At 40.5% G+C, this 22,611-nt stretch overlaps 2 protein-coding genes across 9 annotated transcripts in view; both read left to right on the top strand.

The window, feature by feature from the left end:
- The first annotated feature begins 941 nt into the window (after positions 1–941).
- COMMD6 (COMM domain containing 6) lies at positions 942–21,173 on the top strand. 3 transcript variants are annotated; one of them, XR_010837224.1, is made up of 5 exons: positions 942–1,050; positions 1,138–1,359; positions 12,425–12,577; positions 15,139–15,437; positions 20,546–21,173. XR_010837224.1 is itself a non-coding variant. In XM_059042060.2 (4 exons), exons 3-4 carry the CDS (start codon positions 12,452–12,454, stop codon positions 15,187–15,189), a joined length of 177 nt encoding a protein of 58 aa, XP_058898043.1. In that variant the 5' UTR covers positions 942–1,050; positions 1,138–1,359; positions 12,425–12,451; the 3' UTR covers positions 15,190–21,173. The 3 variants fall into 3 exon arrangements, 2 of the variants coding, with proteins under 2 accessions (XP_058898043.1, XP_058898044.1); XM_059042060.2 differs by having other exon boundaries at positions 15,139–21,173; XM_059042061.2 differs by lacking the exons at positions 942–1,050; positions 1,138–1,359 and adding an exon at positions 1,368–1,466 and having other exon boundaries at positions 15,139–21,173.
- TBC1D4 (TBC1 domain family member 4) overlaps positions 15,348–22,611 on the top strand; it is a 247,786-nt gene continuing 240,522 nt past the window's right edge. For 3 of the 6 annotated variants that reach the window (XM_067016516.1, XM_067016517.1, XM_067016513.1), the window contains exon 1: positions 20,610–20,695. The gene's annotated coding sequence lies outside the window, so the exon portion shown is untranslated. Of the gene's footprint in view, positions 15,438–20,609; positions 20,696–22,611 lie in introns of those variants that run through there. The other 3 variants (XM_067016514.1, XM_067016515.1, XM_067016519.1) reach the window with 3 other exon arrangements.

The raw sequence follows: 22,611 nt of genomic DNA, 5'->3' as shown, positions 1-22,611 counted from the left end.
TTGAGTACTCGCTATGTTCAGGAACTTTGCTATGTGCTTTACATATGGGATCTCATTGAACCTTTCATAAAGCCTTGTGAGACAAATATCTACAGCCTGAGTTTTACAGATTAGAAAGCCGATCTCCAGAAAGTCTACCTTTACTCAAGGCGTACAGCTGAGTGGTATAAGGTTTTAGATTCAGGCCTATGTGACTATAAAGCTCCCAGCACTTAGTGTTATCCTCCATGAAGGAAGGTAACAAAAAGCATGCCCACCCCACCTCCAGCTAGGCCAGTGAAATGAATCCGAGTGACAGAAGTTAATCATAAAACTAAAGGTCCGGGGCTTCCCTGGTGGCGCAGTGGTTGAGAGTCCGCCTGTCGATGCAGGGGACGCGGGTTCGTGCCCCGGTCTGGGAAGAGCCCACGTGACGTGGTGCGGCTGCGCCCGTGAGCTACGGCCGCTGAGCCTGCGCGTCCGGAGCCTGTGCTCCGCAACGGGAGAGGCCACAACAGTGGGAGGCCTACGTATCAAAAAGGAAAAAAAAAAAACCAAAGAAACCACTAAATGTCCCATTGGTATCTCTCTCGCAGGACAAAAATCTGTGGGGAAGGGAGAGCGGTTGTCCCGCAGCTTTCAAACTCGCTTACCATCAATTTCTAACAAGTTTGCGCAGCTACAAGTCTGCGCACGCTCAAAGGGCGCCGTCGGCTGCAAGCAGGAAGAGTCCACGTCCATGGCATAAGTAGGGGGCGACGGCATCCAAAAGATACTCTAGCCTTCCCTTCACAAGGTATCTGCCAGTTTTCGGACCTTTTCCCCTACAGTATATCCGTTGTTACTGATCGGCTCCATAAAAATGATGTCTAATTGAGATTAAGTATGAGGTATACAAAGATGTTTCTGCCCTCCTCCCCCCACGTCCGCTGCGTGCGACGGGCCGCGAGGGGCGGGAAGAGAAAGCGGAAGGGGTGGTGGCCCCGGGAGCTTCCACCTGAGTGGGTGGTGGGGTTCCGGGGCGCTGCTATGGAGGGGTGTAGCGAGCCACAGTTGGATGCTAAAGCCAAGGTAAGACGTAGCCTGGAAGGAGCCGGGACGGCGGGCTCCGGAGAAGAAAGATCGTTCCCTAAGTTGTGTTTTTTGCTTCCATTTCAGGTCACCAACCAGGTGAGTGAGTGGCCATCCCTCCGCGGCCTCCGCAGGCCTCGGCTGGACTAGTGGCGGGCGGCTGCACCTGGTCCTCCGCCCGCCTCTGGCAGCCGCGGGACGATGCCACCGTGAGCCTTCCTCAGCTCAACCCCAAACCAAGGCCCATGTCCGTGAGCCCGTGCCTTTCCTTCCGCCACCCTGCATTGCTTCTTCCGCTTGGCTTCTGAGGTAGTAGCCGCTGCCATTGTAATTTAATCTTCCCCACCCACTCCAGCCCGAAGAGTACAGACCGAATATTGTTCTTCCTTGATTAAGCGCCGTTGATTGGATACTAGGTACATAGTATTTGGGGATGTAATATATATAGAGAGGAAATTATCAAAATTTCCAAAGATAGCTGCGCAAACATTTTCTTAAGTCTTTAAAAAGCAGTTTGTGGAAAAGGGAGAGTTTACCTCTTTAACCTTTCAGTGTCTGTTTTTTTTATGCTTGGAATAAGAATTTGAGTTTTAAAGTATGTCTTAGGACTGTGTCTTTGTTCTGAGTGTTCCTGTCCTGTTTCAGCTAATAAACTGTTTTTAGGCAAATAGCTTATAACACTTCCCAGAAGAAGAGTACTAAAACTAGAGTATTTGAAATACAGGAGTTACCCAGGACCACAAAGTATAAGAAAGGGCTGAGATAAATAATGAAAACACAGGGGCTGAGAGATGTCCTTTGACTGCTCTCTGACATCTGTCTCCAGCTGATCTTTCTGTTGTTTTTGAGGATTCCTGGGAGATAGGGGGACACTCAGATAGCAGTCAACCCCCTATCTGTCTTTGCTCTGAGTTATTGCTCAATAACATTGATTCAATCTCTCAGAAATCATCTTTTCCATTTATTATACTTACATTAAGTCATATGTTTATTTGCGTAAGGTATCCTGAAACTGAATTATACTAGATTGTAGGGTTTTAAAAGTTGAACCTTTTGGGGGTGTGTGTAAGGGGAGGTGTGTTTAAAACAACACAAATTTATTCTTATAGTGCTGGAGATCCGAAGTCCAAAATTAGTCTTGTGGGACTAGAGCCAAGGTGCCAGCAGGGCTGTGTTCCTTCTGGAGGTTTTAAGGGAAGATCTGCTTCCTTGTCTGTTTCAGCTTCTAGAGGCTGCCTGTGTTTCTTAGTGATGGCATCTAGTTCCATCTTCAAAGCACGTCATTCCAGCCTCTGCTTCTGTTCTCACTTCTCTTTCTGCCAGCATTGTCATATTGCCTTCTCTGATTCTGACCCTCCTGCCGCCTTTTTTTTTTTTTTTTTTTAATTTATTTATTTATTTTTGGCTGTGTTGGGTCTTCGTTTCTGTGCGAGGGCTTTCTCCAGTTGCGGCGAGCGGGGGGCCACTCTTCATCGCGGTGCCCGGGCCTCTCACTGTCACGGCTTCTCCGTTTGTGGAGCACAGGCTCCAGACGCGCAGGCTCAGTAGTTGTGGCTCACGGGCTTAGTTGCTCCGCGGCATGTGGGATCTTCCCAGACCAGAGCTCGAACCTGTGTCAGGCAGATTCTTAACCACTGTGCCACCAGGGAAGCCCCTGCCACCTTCTTATAAAGCCCAACTGGATAATAGAGAAAAACCTCCCCACATCAAGATCCTTAATTTAGGCATATCTACAAGGTCTGTTTTGTCATTTTAAAATAACATATTCACTGGTTTCTGGGGATTGCAATGTGGACATCTTTGGGGACTGTTATTCAGCCTACTACATATCCCTTCCATGCAATCGTTCACATGTTATATGACTGTTTACATAGAAAAAGCCAAGATAATATACAAGTAGATTATTAGAAATAATATTAGAGTTCAGGTAGGTGATTCACTGTTTTTTCGTAGTTCAAACACAGAGAGTTGAAAAATATTTTTTTAAAGATGGCATTTACAACATTAGTAGACTGTGTAAAGTGCATTGCAGTAAATCTAATAAAAGATGTTTAAACTTTTATGAAGAAGATTATAAAGAGTGATTGACTTCCAGTTTCTGGTCCAGTGTGTAAGGAGTTTGGAAGTCATTTCTCTGCCTTAAAATAAGTGAAAAGCTGAATAGACTGAAAAATGAACCGTTCTTCTTGGATAAGTCAGAAAAGTGAGGTCACAGGGCAAACTCCTGTCTCCCAAATTGGAGAGACAGGTGAATACAGAGAAGCACAACTTAACCAGAACAGAAACCTCCGTGAAAACCAGTGCTAGGGCAGGAAAACCTAAACCATAATTGATGAATTACTGGAGGCTCAGCATGGACAAGTCTGAGTTAAAATCTCAGGCACCCACCTACACCCCAGTCATTAGGGGGACCTCACACTTTTGTGAGTTTTACCTCCAGGAACTCTTAAATTGAACCTTTTTATTCATAGTTCATGATGTGTTTTTTAAATATTATATTGCTAGACAAAATGATTATGTGTATTTAGCAGTCTTGTAGGGGGGAAAAGCCTTGACCTAGCAGTAAGTCATTTCTGTTTGTAGTATATGCTTTTTAAATGTACCAGATATAGCTGATTTTTAGGGCTAATACTAGTTTAAATTCCTTGAGCTGTAATACCTTCTCTCTTTAAATATTTCTCACCAATGTAAGAATCAGTGAGGTTAACTGGGACCACACCTCCCATGAGAGTGCAGACCCTGCATACAATCCATCAGAATACTGTTTCCTCTACCTTTAAAAATATTCTCTAAATTTACCTCCCCTTGCTGCCACCTGAGTCCCAAGCACCACCCTCTTGTGTAGATACTGTAATGGTCTCCCAATTGAGTCTTTTTGTTTTCCTTCTTAAACTTAATGCCCTGTTCATCCATCTGGAGGAGGCTTTTTTTTTTTTTTTTTTTTTTTTTGGTGGTACGCGGGCCTCTCACTGCTGTGGCCTCTCCCGTTGAGGAGCACAGGCTCCGGACGCGCAGGCTCAGTGGCCATGGCTCACGGGCTCAGCCGCTCTGCGGCATGTGGGATCTTCCCGGACCGGGGCACGAACCCGTGTCCCCAGCATTGGCAGAAGGATTCTCAACCACTGCGCCACCAGGGAAGCCCTGGAGGAGGCTTTTGTGGTCTAAGTTAGACCAGGTCTTTTCCCTGCCCGAAGCCATTTAAGAGAGCACTCTCTCACTAGAAAAATGTCTTAAATATTTTCCTTGACCTAAAGGCCCTTCAAAAAGTGATTCTTCGTCTCTTACCTCTCTTCCTAGTTCACGCCACTCCAGCCATGCGGGCCTCATTGTTGTTCCCTGCACAGGCCAGGCATGCTTCTCCCTCTGTCCCGAATGCTCGTCTCTCCAGTTATTCATGTGGCTTTTTCCTTCACTTTACTCAGTTGTCTTTCTATTCAGAAACCACCTCTTCACAGAGGTCTCCTCCAGGCTCCATCTAAATAGCCTTCCTGGTCACCCTGTCCCCTTACCTGCATTATAAAAAATTCTTTTTATAACACTTAGTACAACGACACTGTATATATATTTGCTTATTGTCTGTCTTCCCTGCTAGAATGTAAGTTCCTGAGGTCAGGAACCCTTTGTTTTATTTTTTGTAGTCCCAGTGTCTAGAACATAGTATTATTTCATAAATATTTAACTGTATATTGGGGAATAGAAACATAGTAACTTGCCCAAAGCCACATGGGTAGAAGGTAGCAGAGCTGAGATTCAAACTCAGGTCTGTCTAACTTCAGAGTCTGAACTTGTTAAATTTAACAAACCATCGTGCTACCTCGTCCAGCACCAGAAGGTCTAAGGTTATTCATTACTTCACATTCTGATGCTGATAATCACTGTTTTGAAGTAATTCACGGTTCTTTTTTATAGATGTCTAATTAGAACTCCTTATCATAGATGAATGATTGTTTCTATTGTTGCCACATTTTATTGTTTTCCTGCTTGCCAGTTTTATGGTATAAATCAACAGAAATAGGTATATTGACGCACAATATCTAGTGCCATTTTCCCTCTTCCGTATATGAGACAGTGACTTAAGTTTTTGTACAGTTGGTGTAATAGTTCATAAACGTATGGCTGTGTTTGTTCTTCTGTGTGTCCTGTTGGGTGCTACAAATCATGTAAGGATGTATGAACTCCCCTCAGGGAGTTTACAGTCTAGTAGATGGTGGGGGAGGGAGACACATCCACAGATGACTACTATTCAAGTCAGAATGTTCTAAGTGCTGGGGTGTAAGAAGTGACGTGACCATTCATGGAAAAGTTGAGTAAACCAGGAAAGACTTTACAGAGCAAGTAGAATTTGAGAGGAGTTTTGCATTGTATTATTATTTTTATTTTATTTTATTATTTTTTTTCTCGGTACGCGGGCCTCTCACTGTTGTGGCCTCTCCCGTTGCGGAGCACAGGCTCCGGACGCGCAGGCTCAGCGGCCATGGCTTACGGGCCCAGCCGCTCCGCGGCATGTGGGATCTTCCCGGACCGGGGCACGAACCCGTGTCCCCTGCATCGGCAGGCGGACTCTCAACCACTGCGTCACCAGGGAAGCCCGAGAATTCATTTTTGATAAATTGTATATCGTAGTTAGCTTATTAACAAAGCTATTTTCAGCTAGTTGTGTTTGCTCTGTTTTAGTTATCTGTCACCGCATAACAAACCACCCTAAACTTAGTGACTTAAAACAGTTGTTTAATTGTCTCTCATGAGTCTTTGGGTTAACTGGGTTTAGCTGGGTGGTGATTTCTGCTCCTCATCATGTCAGCTGGGGCTTCAGTCATCTAGGGTTGAAGAGAAGAGGGCTCACTCACATGTTAGTCATGACTTGGGCCGTGAGCTGAGCTAGAGCTGATCATTGGCGTGATTTGGTTCTCCTTCATGTGGGTGCTCACATCATGGTGGCTGGGTTTCAAGAAGGAGAGTCCCAAGAGCCAGCATTCCATGAAGAAGGAAGGACACACTTCCAGTTCTCCGAAGGCCTAGGCTCAAAGATTCCAGAACACCTCTTCTGCCATATTCTACTTGTCAAAACAATCACAGGGACAGCTCAGATTCGTGCAGAGAGAAAATAAGCTCCACTTCTTTTTAATTTTTATTTTATTTTATTTTATTTTATTTTGCGGTATGCGGGCCTCTCACTGTTGTGGCCTCTCCCGTTGCGGAGCACAGGCTCCGGACGCGCAGGCTCAGCAGCCATGGCTCACGGGCCCAGCCGCTCCGCGGCACGCAGGACCCCCCCCGGACCGGGGCACGAACCCGCGTCCCCTGCACCGGCAGGCGGGCCCCCAACCACTGCGCCACCAGGGAAGCCCCCAAGCTCCACTTCTTGATGTGAGGAGTGACGTGTACTTACAGAGCCGGGTGGAATTAATTGCTGGAGGCTATCTTTGGAGACCAGTTACCACATACCCCGGAACTTCTAAACTGTTCAACAGATACTTATTTGAATATTCACTTTCTATCAGATAATGTTCTAATAGATTCAGTAGTAACTAGATTCATAATGCCATTTCCTTGGGGACACAGGGGATGAATAAGTTAACATAATTTTAGAAACTGTTAAGTGCTATGAAGAAAATCAAAGCATGGATGTAGGTGCCATTAAGCAAGATGGGAAAGGCTAATGACTTAGCAAAAGTTGTCCACTTAGGCTAGAGCTAATATGAATTTTCAAGTAGAAGTTTGCTAATAACTCGTGCCATAATCAATATCTGCAGATAACTAAGTACAAAGCACAGAGTTTAGCATGGCACTGTCCAACAGAACTTTCTACGATGATGGAAATGTTCTCTGTTGGCACTATCCAGTATGGTAGTACTAGCCACACGTGGCTCTTGAGCACTTTGTACGTGGCTAGTCCAACTGAGGAACTGAATCTTTTATTCATTTTAAATTAATTTAAATAGTCACAGTTGGCTAGTGGCTACTGTATTGGACAGTTCAGGCCTAGCATTTAGAAGATGCTAAACACTCTTGCCCTGTCCCAGACCTGTCTACTTTCTTGACTTATTAGGACCTGGTTTAATTCTGAATGGTAGTCATGTTGAAGCTAGGTGTAATGAAAAAGGCATGGAATATGGAATCAGACAAATTTGGGTTTGAATACCAGCTCTATTAGTGTTGTATCCTTGGATGAGTTTAATTAGTCTTTTCCTCGTAGTACTTTGGGGGAGAGATTAATGTGTGCAGAATGCTTAACCTTCTTTCCATTTGAAAACTTTCATTTAAAAAAGGAGAGAACAGGGCTTCCCTGGTGGCACCGTGGTTGAGAGTCCGCCTGCCGATGCGGGGGACACCCGGTCCGGGAAGATCCCACATGCCGCGGAGCGGCTGGGCCCGTGAGCCATGGCCGCTGAGCCTGCACGTCCGGAGCCTGTGCTCCGCAACGGGAGAGGCCACAACAGTGATCACAGGCCTGCGTACCACACACACACACACACACACACACACACACACACACACACACACACACACAAAGAACATAAAAGTGTGTATTTTGTGACTCTAGCTATAAAAATTGCATACAAAGACTAGAAACAGGGACACAGGAATATGAACATAGTTTTTAAGATGATGGAGTTTTACACGATTAGTTTTAAAATTTTCTCCTATGTTATGTTTTGAAAAGTAGAAATTAAACTGAAATGTTCTTAAAAGTTTTTTTCTTTGTAGACAGTTTTTATAGTGATGTTTTTGTGTTACCAGTAACTTCAGCCACCATATCAACTATTTTTAGTGTGACAGACTACAGCTAATTTCTTTGTTTACCTCTTAATCTATATTTGCTTTCTGATTATTTTTCTTCTTTATATTCATTTTACTTCTGGTTATTCCTATATTTTTTTACTCCTAGCTTTTTTTCTCTGTACATTTTTCTTTTAAAACCATTTTCTTAATTCTACAAGAATTTTGAGGCTGTTACTTCATTCTTAATATTCTCCGTAGTGATGTTTGCCCTATTCTGATATTTTTGTTTTTTCTTTTTTTCTCCTCTGTAGTTAATTCCTATTTAAGGCTCAACCACACTTACTAGAAGGTTTGCTTTTATTGATAATTTGCATTTAAATGTTCAGTTCAGGATTTGGGAAGTTCTCATCCCATAAACCTAATCCTAGCTCTTGTACTCATGAACACCAACTAGGCACAGTAAATGGCAGCTCTCCCAATTTCCCCACCTGCCAGTTTCACCATTGTAATGGTCAGTGAATTCCAACATTGTGTTCCTTAATTGCTTTTCTGCTTGAAATATTTGGAATAATCCAGAGTTTTATTTCATACTTTTAGAATCAAATAAGCAATATTTTATCTCCCATTTTACTATGGACAGTAAAAATGGAACTTCTTGCATCAAGGAGTTGTATGGGCCAAATATGTTTAAAAAGTGTTGTTACTTTCTTGAATATCACCATTGAACTGATATAAAACTGTATCTCTAATCATGAAGTCCCATGAATTCTGTTCTTGAATTTTTATCCACTTATTGAACATTCCTATTTAGATGTTCCTTATCACTTTAAAAAAAATTTTATTGGAGTATAGTTGATGTACAATGTTGTGTTTCAGGTGTACAGCAAAGTGATTCAGTTATACATATACATATATTGATTCTTTTTTAGATTCTTTTCTCATATAGGTTAATTATCACTTCTTGATAATACTTTTGGGCTTAAAATATAAAAAGTCCTGATTCTTATATGATATACCAGTCATCTGGGCTCAAAATTTTATAGTTGTCTTTGATACCTCCCTTAACTGTAGATGATCATCAAGACCTAGTGATCCATTCTTTATAGGATCAACTTAATCCTACTTGTCACCACCTTAGTTCTGGCACCTAAAACCTCGTACCTGGATTATTGTATTCTGCAGCCATCAGATGAATATTTTTAAATCAATACTTTTCATACCATTCTCTGAACTCAGAAACTTTCAGTGGTTACTCATTGCCAACAGGAAAAGTTTAAAGGACTTATATGATAATGTTTTTCATAGTAAGGTAAAATAGAGTTGACCCGTGAACAGCGCAGGGATTAATCCATGTATGATTCATAGTCGGCCCTCCGTATCCTAGGTTCCTCTGCATACATGTGGATTCAACCAACTGCAGACCGTGTAGTACTATAGTATTTACTACTGAAAAGTATCTGTGCATAATTGGATCCCTGCAGTTCAAACCCACATCGTTTAAGGGTCAACTGTAAATGAGAGTATTCTGAAAACTTGTACAATTTGCAAAAAATTACTGGCCTCTTGATTCTTGATCTCTTGTCAGCCTTATTTTCCATACTTCCTTATAAGAGCCTTTCACTTTGAGACAATATGCTCTATCCCTCAGGCAGATATGAACTATTTTTATCTCTAGATGGTTCAGCTTAATATTTGTTAAGCACTTATTCTTTGCTAGGTGTGTATTTATGGAATATATAAATAAAACACATTTTTTCTTCGCAATTTCAGTTCTGTTATTCTTCAAAACTGAGCTCTGTCTCCTCTAAAGCTTTCCTTTGATCACCTAGCCTAAGTAAATTTTTCTTTTCAACCAGAAATGTGGAGCTCACTGACATATCCTCCCCTCCCCCTGCTATATGTGCAAGATAACATCTATACCAAAATGTGCATAACATTTGGACTGTTTCATGAATAATTTTACTTTTTCCAGTTTTATTGAGATATAATTGAAATACAGCTCTGCATAATGACTTGACATACATATACTGCAAAATGATTACCACAGTACATCTAGTTAACCTCCATCCCCTCAAATAGTTACCAAAAAAATGGGTAATTTAAAGGTGAACATCTGTGTCATTACAATCAGAACTCAAGAAATCGAACATTACCAGTACCCCAGAAGCCCACCACATGCCCCTTCCCAATCATATCTCTCCCACCCTCCTCCCTAGAGGTAATAATTATCCTTTTGTGATAGTCATATTCTTGCTTCTTTTTATAGTTTTGCTAACTGTGTATGCATCCCTAAACAGTATTATATTTCCTGATTCTCAAGTTTAAGTGCATGGAATCACATAACTTTTTGACTTGTTTCTTCAGGATTTTTGATGTTAAGTGTAGCTGAAGTTCATTCATTTTCATTGCTATACAGCATTTCATTTGTCCATTTTATTACTGATGAACATCTGGGTTGTTTATAGGTTAGGGCTATTTTGAATATAGCTGCTAGGAACATTCTCACATAAGCATCCTGTTTTTCTTTTTTTTAAAATTAATTTATTTATTTTTGGCAGCTTTGGGTGTTCATTGCTGCGTGCGGGCTTTCTTTAGTTGCGGCGAGCAGGGGCTACTCTTCATTGTGGTGGGCGGGCTTCTTCTTGTGGTGGCTTCTGATGTTGCGGAGCACAGGCTCTAGGCGCGCAGGCTTTAGTAGTTGTGGCAAATGGGCTCAGTAGTTGTGGTGCACAGGCTTAGTTGCTCCGCGGCATGTGGGATCTTCCCCGACCAAGGCTTGAACCTGTGTCTCCTGCATTGGCAGGTGGATTCTTTTTTTTTAACTTTTTAAAATAAATTTATTTATTTTTGACTGTGTTTGGTCTTCGTTGCTGCACATTGGCTTTCTCTAGTTGTGGCGAGCAGGGGCTACTCTTCATTGTGGTGCGCGGGCTTCTCAATGCAGTGGCTTCTTTTGTTGCAGGGCACGGGCTGTAGGTGCACGGGCTTCAGTAGCTGTGGCAGGCTCCAGAGCGCAGGCTCAGTAGTTATGGCGCGCAGACTTAGTTGCTACTGGCATGTGGGATCCTCCCGGACCAGGGCTCGAACCCCTGTCGCCTGTATTGGCAGGTAGATTCTTAGCTACTGTGCCACCAGGGAAGCCCCAAGCATACTGTTTTTTTGGTTATATCCCTAATAATTGAATCACCGGATCACTGGATATGCGTAACTGCAGTTTAAGTAAAGCCAATTTTCCGAAAGATTGGCCCAGTTTAGACTTCCATCAACAGCACTGTGATACATCCTTTCTTGCCAGTTTTAGAATCATCAGACTTAAAATTTTGCCATTTTGGTAGGTGTGTAGTGGTATCTCTTTGTGGTTTAAATTTGCATTTTCCTGTTTTCTTTCCATATGCTTATGAGCTGTTTGTAGTTCTTTTCTTATTAACCTACTATCTTTTCTCTATTTTTGTATGGGAAACTTTCATTTAAAAAGTACCTATACAATCTTTTCACTTATCAAAGATGTTAACCTTTTATCAGGACCAGCCTGGCCTTCATGCTGTAGCTGGTTCATCTAAAACCAGTCTGAAGACAGGAGGAAATTTTGGTCCTTAACACTAATCCAACCTTTTATAAAAAATTTTTTATTAATACGTAAAGCTATTTGCCTAGTAAGCATTCATTTGGTAGCAAAAGGTATCAGTCAATAGACAGGTATTTTTTGAGTGCCTGCTAGGTACTACATATCTTCCAAAGCTTTGGGAACAAGACACAAAATTCCTCCATTTATTGTCTTGTTTTAAACTCAGTATTAAGGGCTGCATTTATCCAGTCCTGTTTTATGCCATGGCAACATTGAACAATCATTGAAAAGAATTAACTAGAAGGTATTGAGGCAGCCAGTAGTCAATAAGCATGTAATCATTGGAGTTAAACAGACTTCGGTTTCAGTTATGAGTCCAGAAATGTGTGACCTTGTGCATATTATGTAAGCTCTCTGAAATTCAGTTTTGTCACCTGCAAAATGGACATAATAGCCTCTAATGTTCTGATAATTCAGTGAGGCCTTAAATACATGTAAACTGCATAGCACATCACGTGGCAGGTATCCATCATCAACAGTGATGAAATCTAAAACCACCTTCCCCAGTATTTATGCTAGTGTGAGGTTTCAGGCCAAGGACTGCGGTGAGGAAGGAAACTGGTATGGTTCCCATGTATGCCTCAATCAGATATGAAGATGGTATATAACTCCTCTTCCATTTTAGGACTTTTGGGTTGTGGAATGGGGAAAGGCATATGTGGAACAGGAAAATGAGATAAGAGACGGTCCAAAATGTTTGGAGTCCCCTTAAGTACAGGAGCAAAATGAAAAGAAAACCAGTACTACCACATCTACCTCCATAACACATCAGGTGGAGACTTGTTTTTGTTTTTTCCCTTTTGTAATTATGACAGTGTTGTTTTCCAACCCTGTTTATATCCCTTATTGCCTCTCTCTGTGTTCATTTGATTTTTATTTCCCCCTAGCAATATTAAAATGAAGGTATTTTCTTTTATTCTGACTGGCCTTGAAATTAAAACTTGAATATGAGAGCAGTAAAATTGAATAAATATCTGCATTCAGGGCAGTATTATAACTGGTGTATTATGTGCTGTTTCATTACAGCTCATAGATTTTCAGTGGAAGCTGGGTATGGCTGTGAGCTCAGACAGCTGCAGATCACTTAAGTATCCTTATGTTGCAGTGATGCTCAAAGTAGCAGATCATTCAGGCCAAGTAAAGAACAAGTCCTTCGAAATGACAATTCCACAGTTTCAGGTTTGTGATATACCTCGTTCAGTTTTCGCCATTGTTCTGTAATTGCTGCTTAAAAAGGTACATAAAATCTTTTTTAAGAGAAAATTTTAACTGTTTTTATTTGCAGTTGTTTTGATGTGCTTTACATATAAAAGATCTGGATTTGCTTTATTTGGGAATTTGATAAATTATTTTCAATATTTTCAATATAATATGCTGAATTTGTATACTGACACTCCATCACTTTCAAGGACTCATCTATGAGTGTGTTTAAGAAATATGCATCTTTTCTAGCAGGATATTTACTTTGCGTTTAACTGTTTTATTCTTCTTAGGCTTAATATTCAAGAGTGATTAAGCTAAATGAATCTTACCTTTGAACAGTATTGACCCTGAATTTTCTGACTAATAATGTTTACAAAATGTAGATCAGACCACTAGTACTTGATGGCTAATTTTATCTGCTAGGGATTAGAGTAACTCAATAGTTTATTTATAGAATCATGTTATATATATAATTATTATTATTTTTAGTATCCAATATTGTATATATTATTATTATACCTCTTTTCTGTAAGCAAGGAAGGAAGAAAGGGAGTGGATGAGAAATCATTTTCTTTTCAATGTACATACAGGGAAATGCTTTGTCTTTGGCTAGTTTAACTGGCCTTAGAGTTTTGTTTTTGTTTGTTTTGATCCCTTTGGTGAGTGAACAGATCTGAATTCTTTCTTATAGCATACTCTGTTACCATGAATTCCAATTTTTTTAGATTCCACATATAAGTGAGATCATGCAGTATTGTCTCTCTGTGTCTGGCTTATTTTACTCAGCATAATGTCCTCCAGGTTCACCCATGTTGTCAAAAATAGCAGGATTTCCTTCTTTTTCAAGGATGAATAGTATACTGTTGTGTATATATACACACCACATTTTCTTTATCCATTCACCTGTCAACAAATACTTGGGTTGTTTCCATACCTTGCTATTGTGAGTAATGCTACATTGAATGTGGGAGTGCAGATATCTTTTTGAGGTAGTGATTTTATTTCCTTTGGATATATATCCAGAAGTGAGATTTGTGGGTTATATTGTAGTTCTGTTTTACAAATTACATTTTAAAGATTTTCTCTCCTTTTGATTCCTTTTTTTAGAACAGCTGTGTCTGCTGTAGAACAAAAAAGGGTCACAGATTCATTATTTTTAATGCTAAATGGTGTCTTGGAAGCAAATTAGGTTGGTTGAAAGGAAATAAGTGTAGTGTATTGTGGTATGTGAGTGGCTTTCAACTGAATATAAAGACCAAATCTACTTCAAAAAGGAATATAGGTTTCAGTCCTTTTGTAATTCATAATACTGGTCTAATTCTTATTTTTCTTTGCCGCATTTGTGCTCCCTGATTCCACCTCTTAAAATTGTTTTCTCATAGTAAAAAGATCACAAATGGGGCAACTCTTTTAAAGGTAGTTTTTACGTGGCTTACAGCTAACCAGGCAAACAGAGCCTGTTAGTCACATTATAGGACTGAGCGCCAAAGAGCATTCTTAGAGCTTTTGACTTTTATCTTTCTAGTAGCTGAAATTACAATCATGAGTATATATTTTTTTAAGAAATGGTTACTTCCTCCTTCGTTCCATAATAAACTTACATATGAGTTAAAATACAGATACTCTTTTAAGTAGCAAAATAGAGAATTAAGTCCAAAGAAGAGGGAAAATACAAGGATGTAAATCATTAGAGTATATCAAATTTGCTTCCTACTTCTCCACAAGTAGAGGATAAGAAAGGAAAACAGAATCTGATCCCTTTTTTATCTGATGTTTTATCTGATGACTTCTACAGGAGAACTACCATACCAGCTTAGTTTTTTTTTGTTGTTGTTGTTTTTTTTTTTTGTTTGTTTTTTTTTTGCGGTATGCGGGCCTCTTACTGTTGTGGCCTCTCCCGTTGCGGAGCACAGGCTCCGGACGCACAGGCTCAGCGGCCATGGCTCACGGGCTTAGTTGCTCCGCGGCATGTGGGATCTTCCCGGACCAGGGCACGAACCCGTGTCTCCTGCATCGGCAGGCGGATTCTCAACCACTGCGCCACCAGGGAAGCCCACCAGCTTAGTTTTTAATTGAAAGAGAAATAAGCTTCTACCATGTAAGCTACTGTCAGTGTTGGGTCTCTTAGTATAACTGACAAGACAGCCCCTATCACCCTGAAATGCAGTCTTTCACTGAATTAAAAGTGGTTCAGAGCCTGGGAACCAATCTGTCATTTTTTTAAAGTCTTCATTGTCAAGGACAGTGCTGGGCATTTAATAAATCTTTCTGTTGTGATCTCAAAGAACTTTGTTGGATGCTTTTAAAAAGTTTATTTATGAGCTAATTATCCACCTCTACAGTAGTATTTTTGCTTGCACCAAATTACACCTGTTTATGTTTCTTGTAGTAACTTTCGAATAATAATAGTTGAGGAAGTAACATTAAAATGCAAACTTAATATGTTCTAGAGCCTCTCCTGGTCAGATATAATTAAAAGAACTACTTAAATAGCCTCTAAAAGCAAAATTAATATTGTTTTTCCCCTTTCTCTCCAGAATTTCTACAGACAGTTCAAGGAAATTGCTGCAATTATTGAAACTGTGTGAAAACTGATTACTTGCTTGATGAATTGCTACCATCATTCTAAAATCATGGACTTTACTTTCTGCAACAAAACTGCCTAAGGATCAAATGATATTTATTGAATGAAAATTACACTTTTGGTTTTCCATTTTTTTTAATAATAAAAAAGAAAATCAGACAAACAGGAATTACAAAGTGGTGATCGCTGCACACTTTGTGAATGTACTAAGAGCCACTGCATTGGAAACTTTAAAGGGTGAAGAACTCTGTGGTATGTGAATTATATCTTAATGAAAAATAAATCAGACAAACAGTTGAATGATATTAAAAGCAGCACAAGTTTATATATTAGATGAATAGTTTTAAAAATTACTGGTAATGTTATCCATTTTACAAACAAACTTCTTTTTTAGCATTCATTTTTTCATTGATGTAGAGTTGATTTACAATATTATATTAGTTTCAGATGTACAATATGGTAATTCAGACTTTTTAGAGATTATACTCCATTTATGGTTATTATAAAATATTGGCTATAGTCCTTGTGCTGTGCTGTACAATGTGTCCTTGTAGCTTATTTATTTATTTATTTATTTTTAAAAAATTATTTATTTTATTTTTGGCTGTGGTGGGTCTTCATTGCTGCATGCGGACTTTTCTCTAGTTGCGGCGAGCGGGGGCTCCTCTTCGTTGCGGTGCGTGGGCTTCTCGTTGCGGTGGCTTCTCTTGTTGCGGAGCCCAGGCTCTAGGCGCTCAGGCTTCAGTAGTTGTGGCACTCAGGCTCAGTAGTTGTGGCTCACGGGCTTAATTTCTCCACAGCCTGTGGGATCTTCTTGGACCAGGGCTCGAACCCATGTCCCCTTCATTGGCAGGTGGATTTTTAACCACCGTGCCACCAGGGAAGCCCCAACAGTCTTTATTTTAAAGTCTATTTTATCTGATATGAGTGTTGCTACTCCAGCTTTCTTTTGATTTCCATTTGCATGGAATGTCTTTTTCCATCCCTTCACTTTCAGTCTGTATGTGTTCCAAGGTCTGAAGTGGGTCTCTTGTAGACAGCATATATATGGGTCTTGTTTTTGTATCCATTCAGCCAGTCTGTGTCTTTTGGTTGGGGCATTTAATCCATTTACATTCAAGGTTATTATCGATATGTATGTTCCTATAATCATTTTCTTAATTGTTTTGGGTTTGTTTTTGTGGGTCCTTTTCTTTTCTTGCGTTTCCTGCCCGGAGAAGTTTCTTTACCATTTGTTGTAAAGCTGGCTTTGTAGTGCTGAATTCTCTTAGCTTTTGCTTGTCTGAAAAGCTTTTGACTTCTCCATCGAAACTGAATGAGATCCTTGCTGGGTAGAGTAATCTTGATTGTAGGTTTCTCTTTCATCACCTTAAGTATATCCTGCCACTCCCTTTTGGCCTGCAGAGTTTCTGCTGAAAAATCAGCTGATAACCTTATGGGGATTCCTTTGTATGTTATTTTTTGTTTTTCCCTTGCTGCTTTTACTATTTTTTTCTTTGAATTTAATTTTTGTTAGTTTGATTAATATGTGTCCTGGTGTGTTTTTCCTAGGGTTTATCCTGTATGGGACTGTCTTTTTCCTGGACTTGGGTGACTATTTCCTTTCCCATGTTAGGGAAGTTTTCGACTATAATCTCTTCAAATATTTTCTTAGACCCTTTCTTTTTCTCTTCTTCTTCTGGGACCCCTATAATTCGAATGTTGATGCGTTTAGTGTTGTCCCAGATGTCTCTGTGATTGTCTTCAGTTCTTTTCATTCTTTTTTCTTTATTCTGCTCCTTGGCAGTTACTTCCACCGTTTTGTCTTCCAGCTCACTTATTTGTTCTTCTGCCTCAGTTATTCTGTTATTGATTCCCCCTAGTGTATTTTTATTTAAGTTATTGTGCTGTTCATCTCTGTTTGTTTATTCTTTAGTTCTCCTAGATCTTTGTTAAACATTTCTTGTATGTTCTCAATCTGTGCCTCCATTCTATTTCCAAGATTCTGGACCATCTTTACTATCATTACTCTGAATTCTTTTTCAGGTAGGTTGCCTATTTCCTGTTCATTTATTTGGTCTTGTAGGTTTTTACCTTGCTTCTTCATCTGTGACATATTTTTTTTGCTGTCTCTTTTTTTTTTTTTTTTTTTAATGAGTGGGATTGTGAGGCTTCCAACACTGGAATTTTTAGGCTGTTGTGTAGAGCTGGGTCTTGGTGCTGAGATGAGGAACTCCGTGAGACCTCACTCCAATGAGTATTCCCTGGGGTCTTTCTCTGTTAGTCCAGTGGTTCAGACTTGGAGCTCCCACCGCAGGAGCTTTGGCCCAACCCGCTGGCTTGTGAACCAAGATCCCTCAATATGCGTGGGGTGGAAAAAAGAAAAAAAAAAAAAAGAACAGTAACAAAGTAAAAAATAAAATTAGATTGGGAAACTAACATATTTTTAGGAAGAATATAAAAATAAAAATATAGATGAATCAACAACTGGAAGGTACGTCAGTACCACAATAGTTAAAAAGAGGAGGAGGGAAAAGAAAAGAAAAAAGAAGTGAGGGGAGGCCTTGGCTGTGGAGGGTGGGGCCTAAGCAAGGATGAGTTTGGGGTGGTGGGTGGGGCCAGTGCTCACGACCCACGGAGGCTGGAAAAAGCCCTGGGGGCTATGGGGGTGGGGCTTAGGTTCAAGGAACAGAAGGGACCCAGGCGTGCCCCCCAGCCCTGGTCTCAGAGGGCAGGGGACCTCACCTGGGAGCCCAGCAGGCTTCCTGGGCTTGAGTAGGCAGGGCAAATGCCTTCCTCTCCTCTCCTGCTCCTCCAGCCTGCAAGGGCCCGTGCCGCCTGCCTCTCCTGATCTCCCCGGCCTCCCTTCTATGCCACCAGGACCAATTCGGTTGGGTGGGGGGAACTTGGAGGGCAGGGGACCAGCATGGGAGCTCAGCAGGCTCCCCTGGCCTGAGTGGGCAGGGCAATCAACCCCTCCACTCCTCTCTCGTTCCTCCTGGAGGGCCCCTCCTGCCTGCCTCTCCTGATCTCCCCAGCTTCAGGCGTGCCGATCCTGTCTGGCCCCCACTTCTCCTCCCCCCTCAGTCCCCTTCCATCCTACCAGTTCACTTTGGGGTTCCTCACGTCTTCTTGGGCATCAGAGTCTCCCACCAGCGGCCGGCAGGCACCCTAGTTGTGGGGAGACGCTAAGTCTTTGTCTTCCCACACAGCCATCTTGACTCCACCTCTCTAAACAAACTCTTACATAGAGTCCTTTATAGTCTTATATATAAAGTATATATGAATGACAAAAGTAGTACTTGATTAGGATAATGTTACTTTACAAATTCAATTTTATAAACATTCACTTATTATGAAAGCAATCAGAAGAGTGAGGCTGCTCCTTCTCCAAGATTTGGAATCAGGTTAGGATTGGTCATTGCTCCCTTATTTTAGCCAAGCATTCAGATGTTTCTGTTATTAATATTTATAGAAAGTTCAAATATGTGACAGACATAGAAAAATAAATTTTATTCAGTTTATGTACAACTGAGTTAACCTGGTAACACAAGTTATTGTGTTAGATGGTCTCTTGAATTTAGATTTATAAAACAGTTGTTAAAATATTTTATAAAACCATAGCAATCAACACTGTATGGCATTGCTATGAAAAATAAACAGATCACTGGAATAGACTAGGTGGCCTAGAAATAGATCAAGATATTTGGGACAAAGATGATATTTCAGTTGGGTGAGAAAACAGGATTAATTTAATAAATGATACTAGCAGTCTCAACACATGCAAAAATAAATTCCAGATGAATTAATGATTTGACTATAAAAGAAATTAGATGTTTTATAGAATATGTTAACTAAGGCTTGGGAAGCAGCAACACCACAGCTATAACATAAAACATATATTTGAAATAGAATTAAAAAATTATATGTGAGAAAAAATGGGTCATAAACAAAGATAAAAGACAAATGCTAGGTTGATGTATAAGTTGGTACTGAGACGTCTGGAAACAAATTGCTTTAAATATTTCAAGTAGGAAGAGATTTTATACAAGATATGAGATGTTCACTAAACTGTCAGAAAGACTGAGGGAACAAGTCAGGAGAGATCATTGCTGGCTTTTAGAAAATCTGGTAGTGCAGGAATTTCAGGGAAAAGCCCTTGCCAGTAATCTCTGCAGAATGCAGGATGTCACCTGGAAGCAACTATACAGGCCATCTCTGCCAAGGGTCAGCATGTTAGAATGAACGAAAAGTGCTTGCTTTCTTCGCCTTTTCTAGTCTCAGTGAGAGTGCCTCTCATTGGTGGAGGTTAAACCAGGACCCTGTTGACACAGGAATCGGGTCAGTGGGGTCTTTTAGTACCTTTGGAAGGGAGATTTAGAAAAGCAAGAAAGGTGCCAAGTATTCCTACTCTGATGACAGAAATAGGAATTATCATGGCCTTTTTTTGTGAAGTGATAGACATACACACTTTATATAGAATTTCACAGCACAGAAATTTCAGTCCAGAAATATATCCTTTGAGTAAAGCCACCAATACAGTAAGGCCCCTACATACGAACCTTCAAGTTGTGAACTTTCAAAGATGCGAACGTGCATTGCATGTCCAATCACGTAAGTTAGTTCACGTGTCTGGTGTACATTGTCACGTGCATACACCCTCTGCAAGTGGTGGTGCTTTTGTGTACTTTACAGTACTGTATAGAGTACAGTAGTACAGTATCTTTATTTCAAGCCCAGGATGTCCAGAAGCAAGAAGGTAGATAGAATTGAATCCATCACGGAACCAGAACCTGTGCCATCCACGTCAGGCGTGAGTGAAATTGCAGTTTGCCCTCCGTCTCCTACTGCTGACGATCCTTCAGCTCTACCATCTCCCACCTCCTCCCGCTCCTCCTCCCGTCGGTAACTCTTCTTGCCTGTTCCCTCGATGACAGCCCCTGTGTGCCAGCTGTTGTACTGTACTACTGTACTTTTTAAGGTACTGTACTGTAAGATTAAAAATGTTTTATTTTTTGTGTTTTTTATGTTATTTGTGTGAAAAGTATTATAAACCTATTACAGTACAGTACTATATAGCCAACTGTGTTAGTTGGGTACCTAGGCTAACTTTGTTGGACTTACAAACAAATTGGACTTAATGAACGCGCTCTTGGAACGGAACTCGTTCATATGTAGGGGACTTACTGTATATAAAAATATTTGCAAAATTGACTAAATGTTCATCCAGTTCCTGTTAGGGCACACAGGAAGACTGCATTTCCCAGCCTCCCTTGCAGTTAGGTTGGGACCTCATGATTGGGTTGTAGCCAGTGGAATCTGGGCAGAAGTGTCCTAACATACATCCAGTCTTTGTCATAAACCTTTCCTTCTCTTCCAAGCTCTCTCCCATGTTGACTGCTGGAAACGAAGAAATCTGAGATAGGGAAACCATAAGATGGAGCCCCTGAATCATGATTGGAGGCAAACTCATAGTAACAGCCTGACTTGCACCAGACAGGGATGTGAGCTAGAAACAAACTCTTGTTGTGGTAAGCTGGTGAGATTTTTTTTAGAGTGTTTGTTACAACAGCAAGTGAGCATAAACTTGAATAACACAAGATATTTGTATGAAGATTTTTATTGTAGCATTTCCCCAAGTGGTGAAAAGTAAAATAAAGGGAGCAGTGACTGTCAATAAAGAAATGGCTGGATAAATTCATCATATCTATGTTACAGCATATCGTATACCTGCCATTATCAATATGTATTAACAATACATCTGCTTTTATCAACACATATTGTTTCATAAAACTGTGTAAAATGCGCTCAATATATATTTGAATTCCTAATGGAAAATTAGGAAAATTGAGGAAAGATATTTACTGTGTTGTAAGCATTAATGGAGAGGGTATCTGGAGAGGGAGAGGAAGAGCAGTTAAAAAAAATTTTTTTAAATCCATAATGCATTATAAGAAAATATGTATGATTGTTTTTAAGAAGTACTTGATTAAAATGTTTGCTTTTTAATTACGCTTCTGAAAAGTTCTTATAGTTCTTTTTGTGGTACAATGTATTCTTATTTTAACAAATGGTATATAGTATGTCTCCAAATCAGGATAGACAAACCTGAAATACATCAAACGTAGGCCTTGCTGTGCTATAGAAATCATGACTGCAGCTGGGTCTGATATTTTGGCTGGTATCACTGCAAGAAACTTCATTTCTTCCACTTAGCTTTGTTTCCTCTTCTGAGCCTCCCTGTTGGGAATTTAAGTCCTCTTCACACCCTGTCAGCATTTCTGCAGCTCTCATGTGTGAATCCACTTTCTTTCTTGGTCCTCTGCTTGGTAGCATACTGTTGTGAGGAGCGTGGGTCCACTGCCTACTGCTGTCCACCCATGTACTCAGGTCCCACCAGCTTGAAAAGTTACCCGACTGGTCATTCATCTTTACCAGCTGCCCATAGACTACTTTATCACCCACCCTCTGCATAGTAGCACATTAAAGCTTTAGGATTAGGAGAAGGCAAAGTCCCCTTTCTATCCCTTTCTCTGTCCTTTGGGGTACCAACTTCATTGTATCCCCAGAAATCAAAGTAGAAACCTGCCCACCCAATCTGGGTCAAAACCGCACATTTGCCTTCCCAGACTGTGCTTATGGTCTTTCCATCTCCCACTCACCCCAGTTTAACACCCTCCATCTTCCTCCCCCTCCTGCTTTGCAGTGTTGCAAAGAGGCCCAAAGAAAGCCCTTGGCTCAAACACTGGGTGACGGATTTGATTAGAATAAATTTAAATTGCATGTTTAAATTTATCTTTTGAATTTGAAAGGCAAGTTTTTTTCATAATATAGTTTTACACTATTTTTACTGAAGATGTCTATTTTGCTTATTATGAGTTTAATGAGCTTCACCTGGCTGGCCTGGGCATTAACCACTGTTTGTAACAACATTTCTGTGGGAAAATGTGTTTCAAGTTTCAAACACTTGACTTAAATGTAAACTTTTGGAAAATACTTGATTCTCAAGTTGGAAAATGTATTAATGAGCATTTAGTTTCTAAAAAGAAATGGATTATCCCCAAGCTCATCAAGCAAAACCCAAATATTTTCAGATATTCTGCTACCAAGACTGGTTAACATACATATCAGATTTATGTGGAAAGAAGGCAAGATAATCACATTAAATTAAAGGCGTTGAAATTTCCATCATGTTGGTGCTTCGTTTGTAAAAGTACTTAAGCAGAATTATCTTTTCAAATAATTATTTACTTATTTATTATTTATTAATTTTTTTTTTGGCTGCATTGGGTCTTTGCTGCTGCGTGTGGGCGTTCTCTAGTTGTGGCGAGCGGGGGCTACTCTTCGTTGTGGTGCGTGGGCTTCTCATTGCGGTGACTTATCTTGTGGTGGAGCATGGGCTCTAGGCGTGCGGGCTTCAGTAGTTGTGGCACGCGGGCTCAGTAGT

This window comes from Kogia breviceps, chromosome 16 (genome assembly GCF_026419965.1).
Source record: "Kogia breviceps isolate mKogBre1 chromosome 16, mKogBre1 haplotype 1, whole genome shotgun sequence".
Lineage (NCBI taxonomy): Eukaryota > Metazoa > Chordata > Mammalia > Artiodactyla > Physeteridae > Kogia > Kogia breviceps.
Note: the sequence above shows the minus strand (reverse complement) of the source record. Positions and strands in the feature narration are given on the sequence as shown.

Bases quoted from the DNA above. Each gene is read 5' to 3' on its own strand.
- COMMD6 (XM_059042060.2), top strand. From the start codon at position 12,452: ATGGCTGTGAGCTCAGACAGCTGCAGATCACTTAAGTATCCTTATGTT. The intron at 12,578-15,138 runs GTTTGTGATATA...CTTTCTCTCCAG, and splicing joins TGACAATTCCACAGTTTCAG to AATTTCTACAGACAGTTCAA.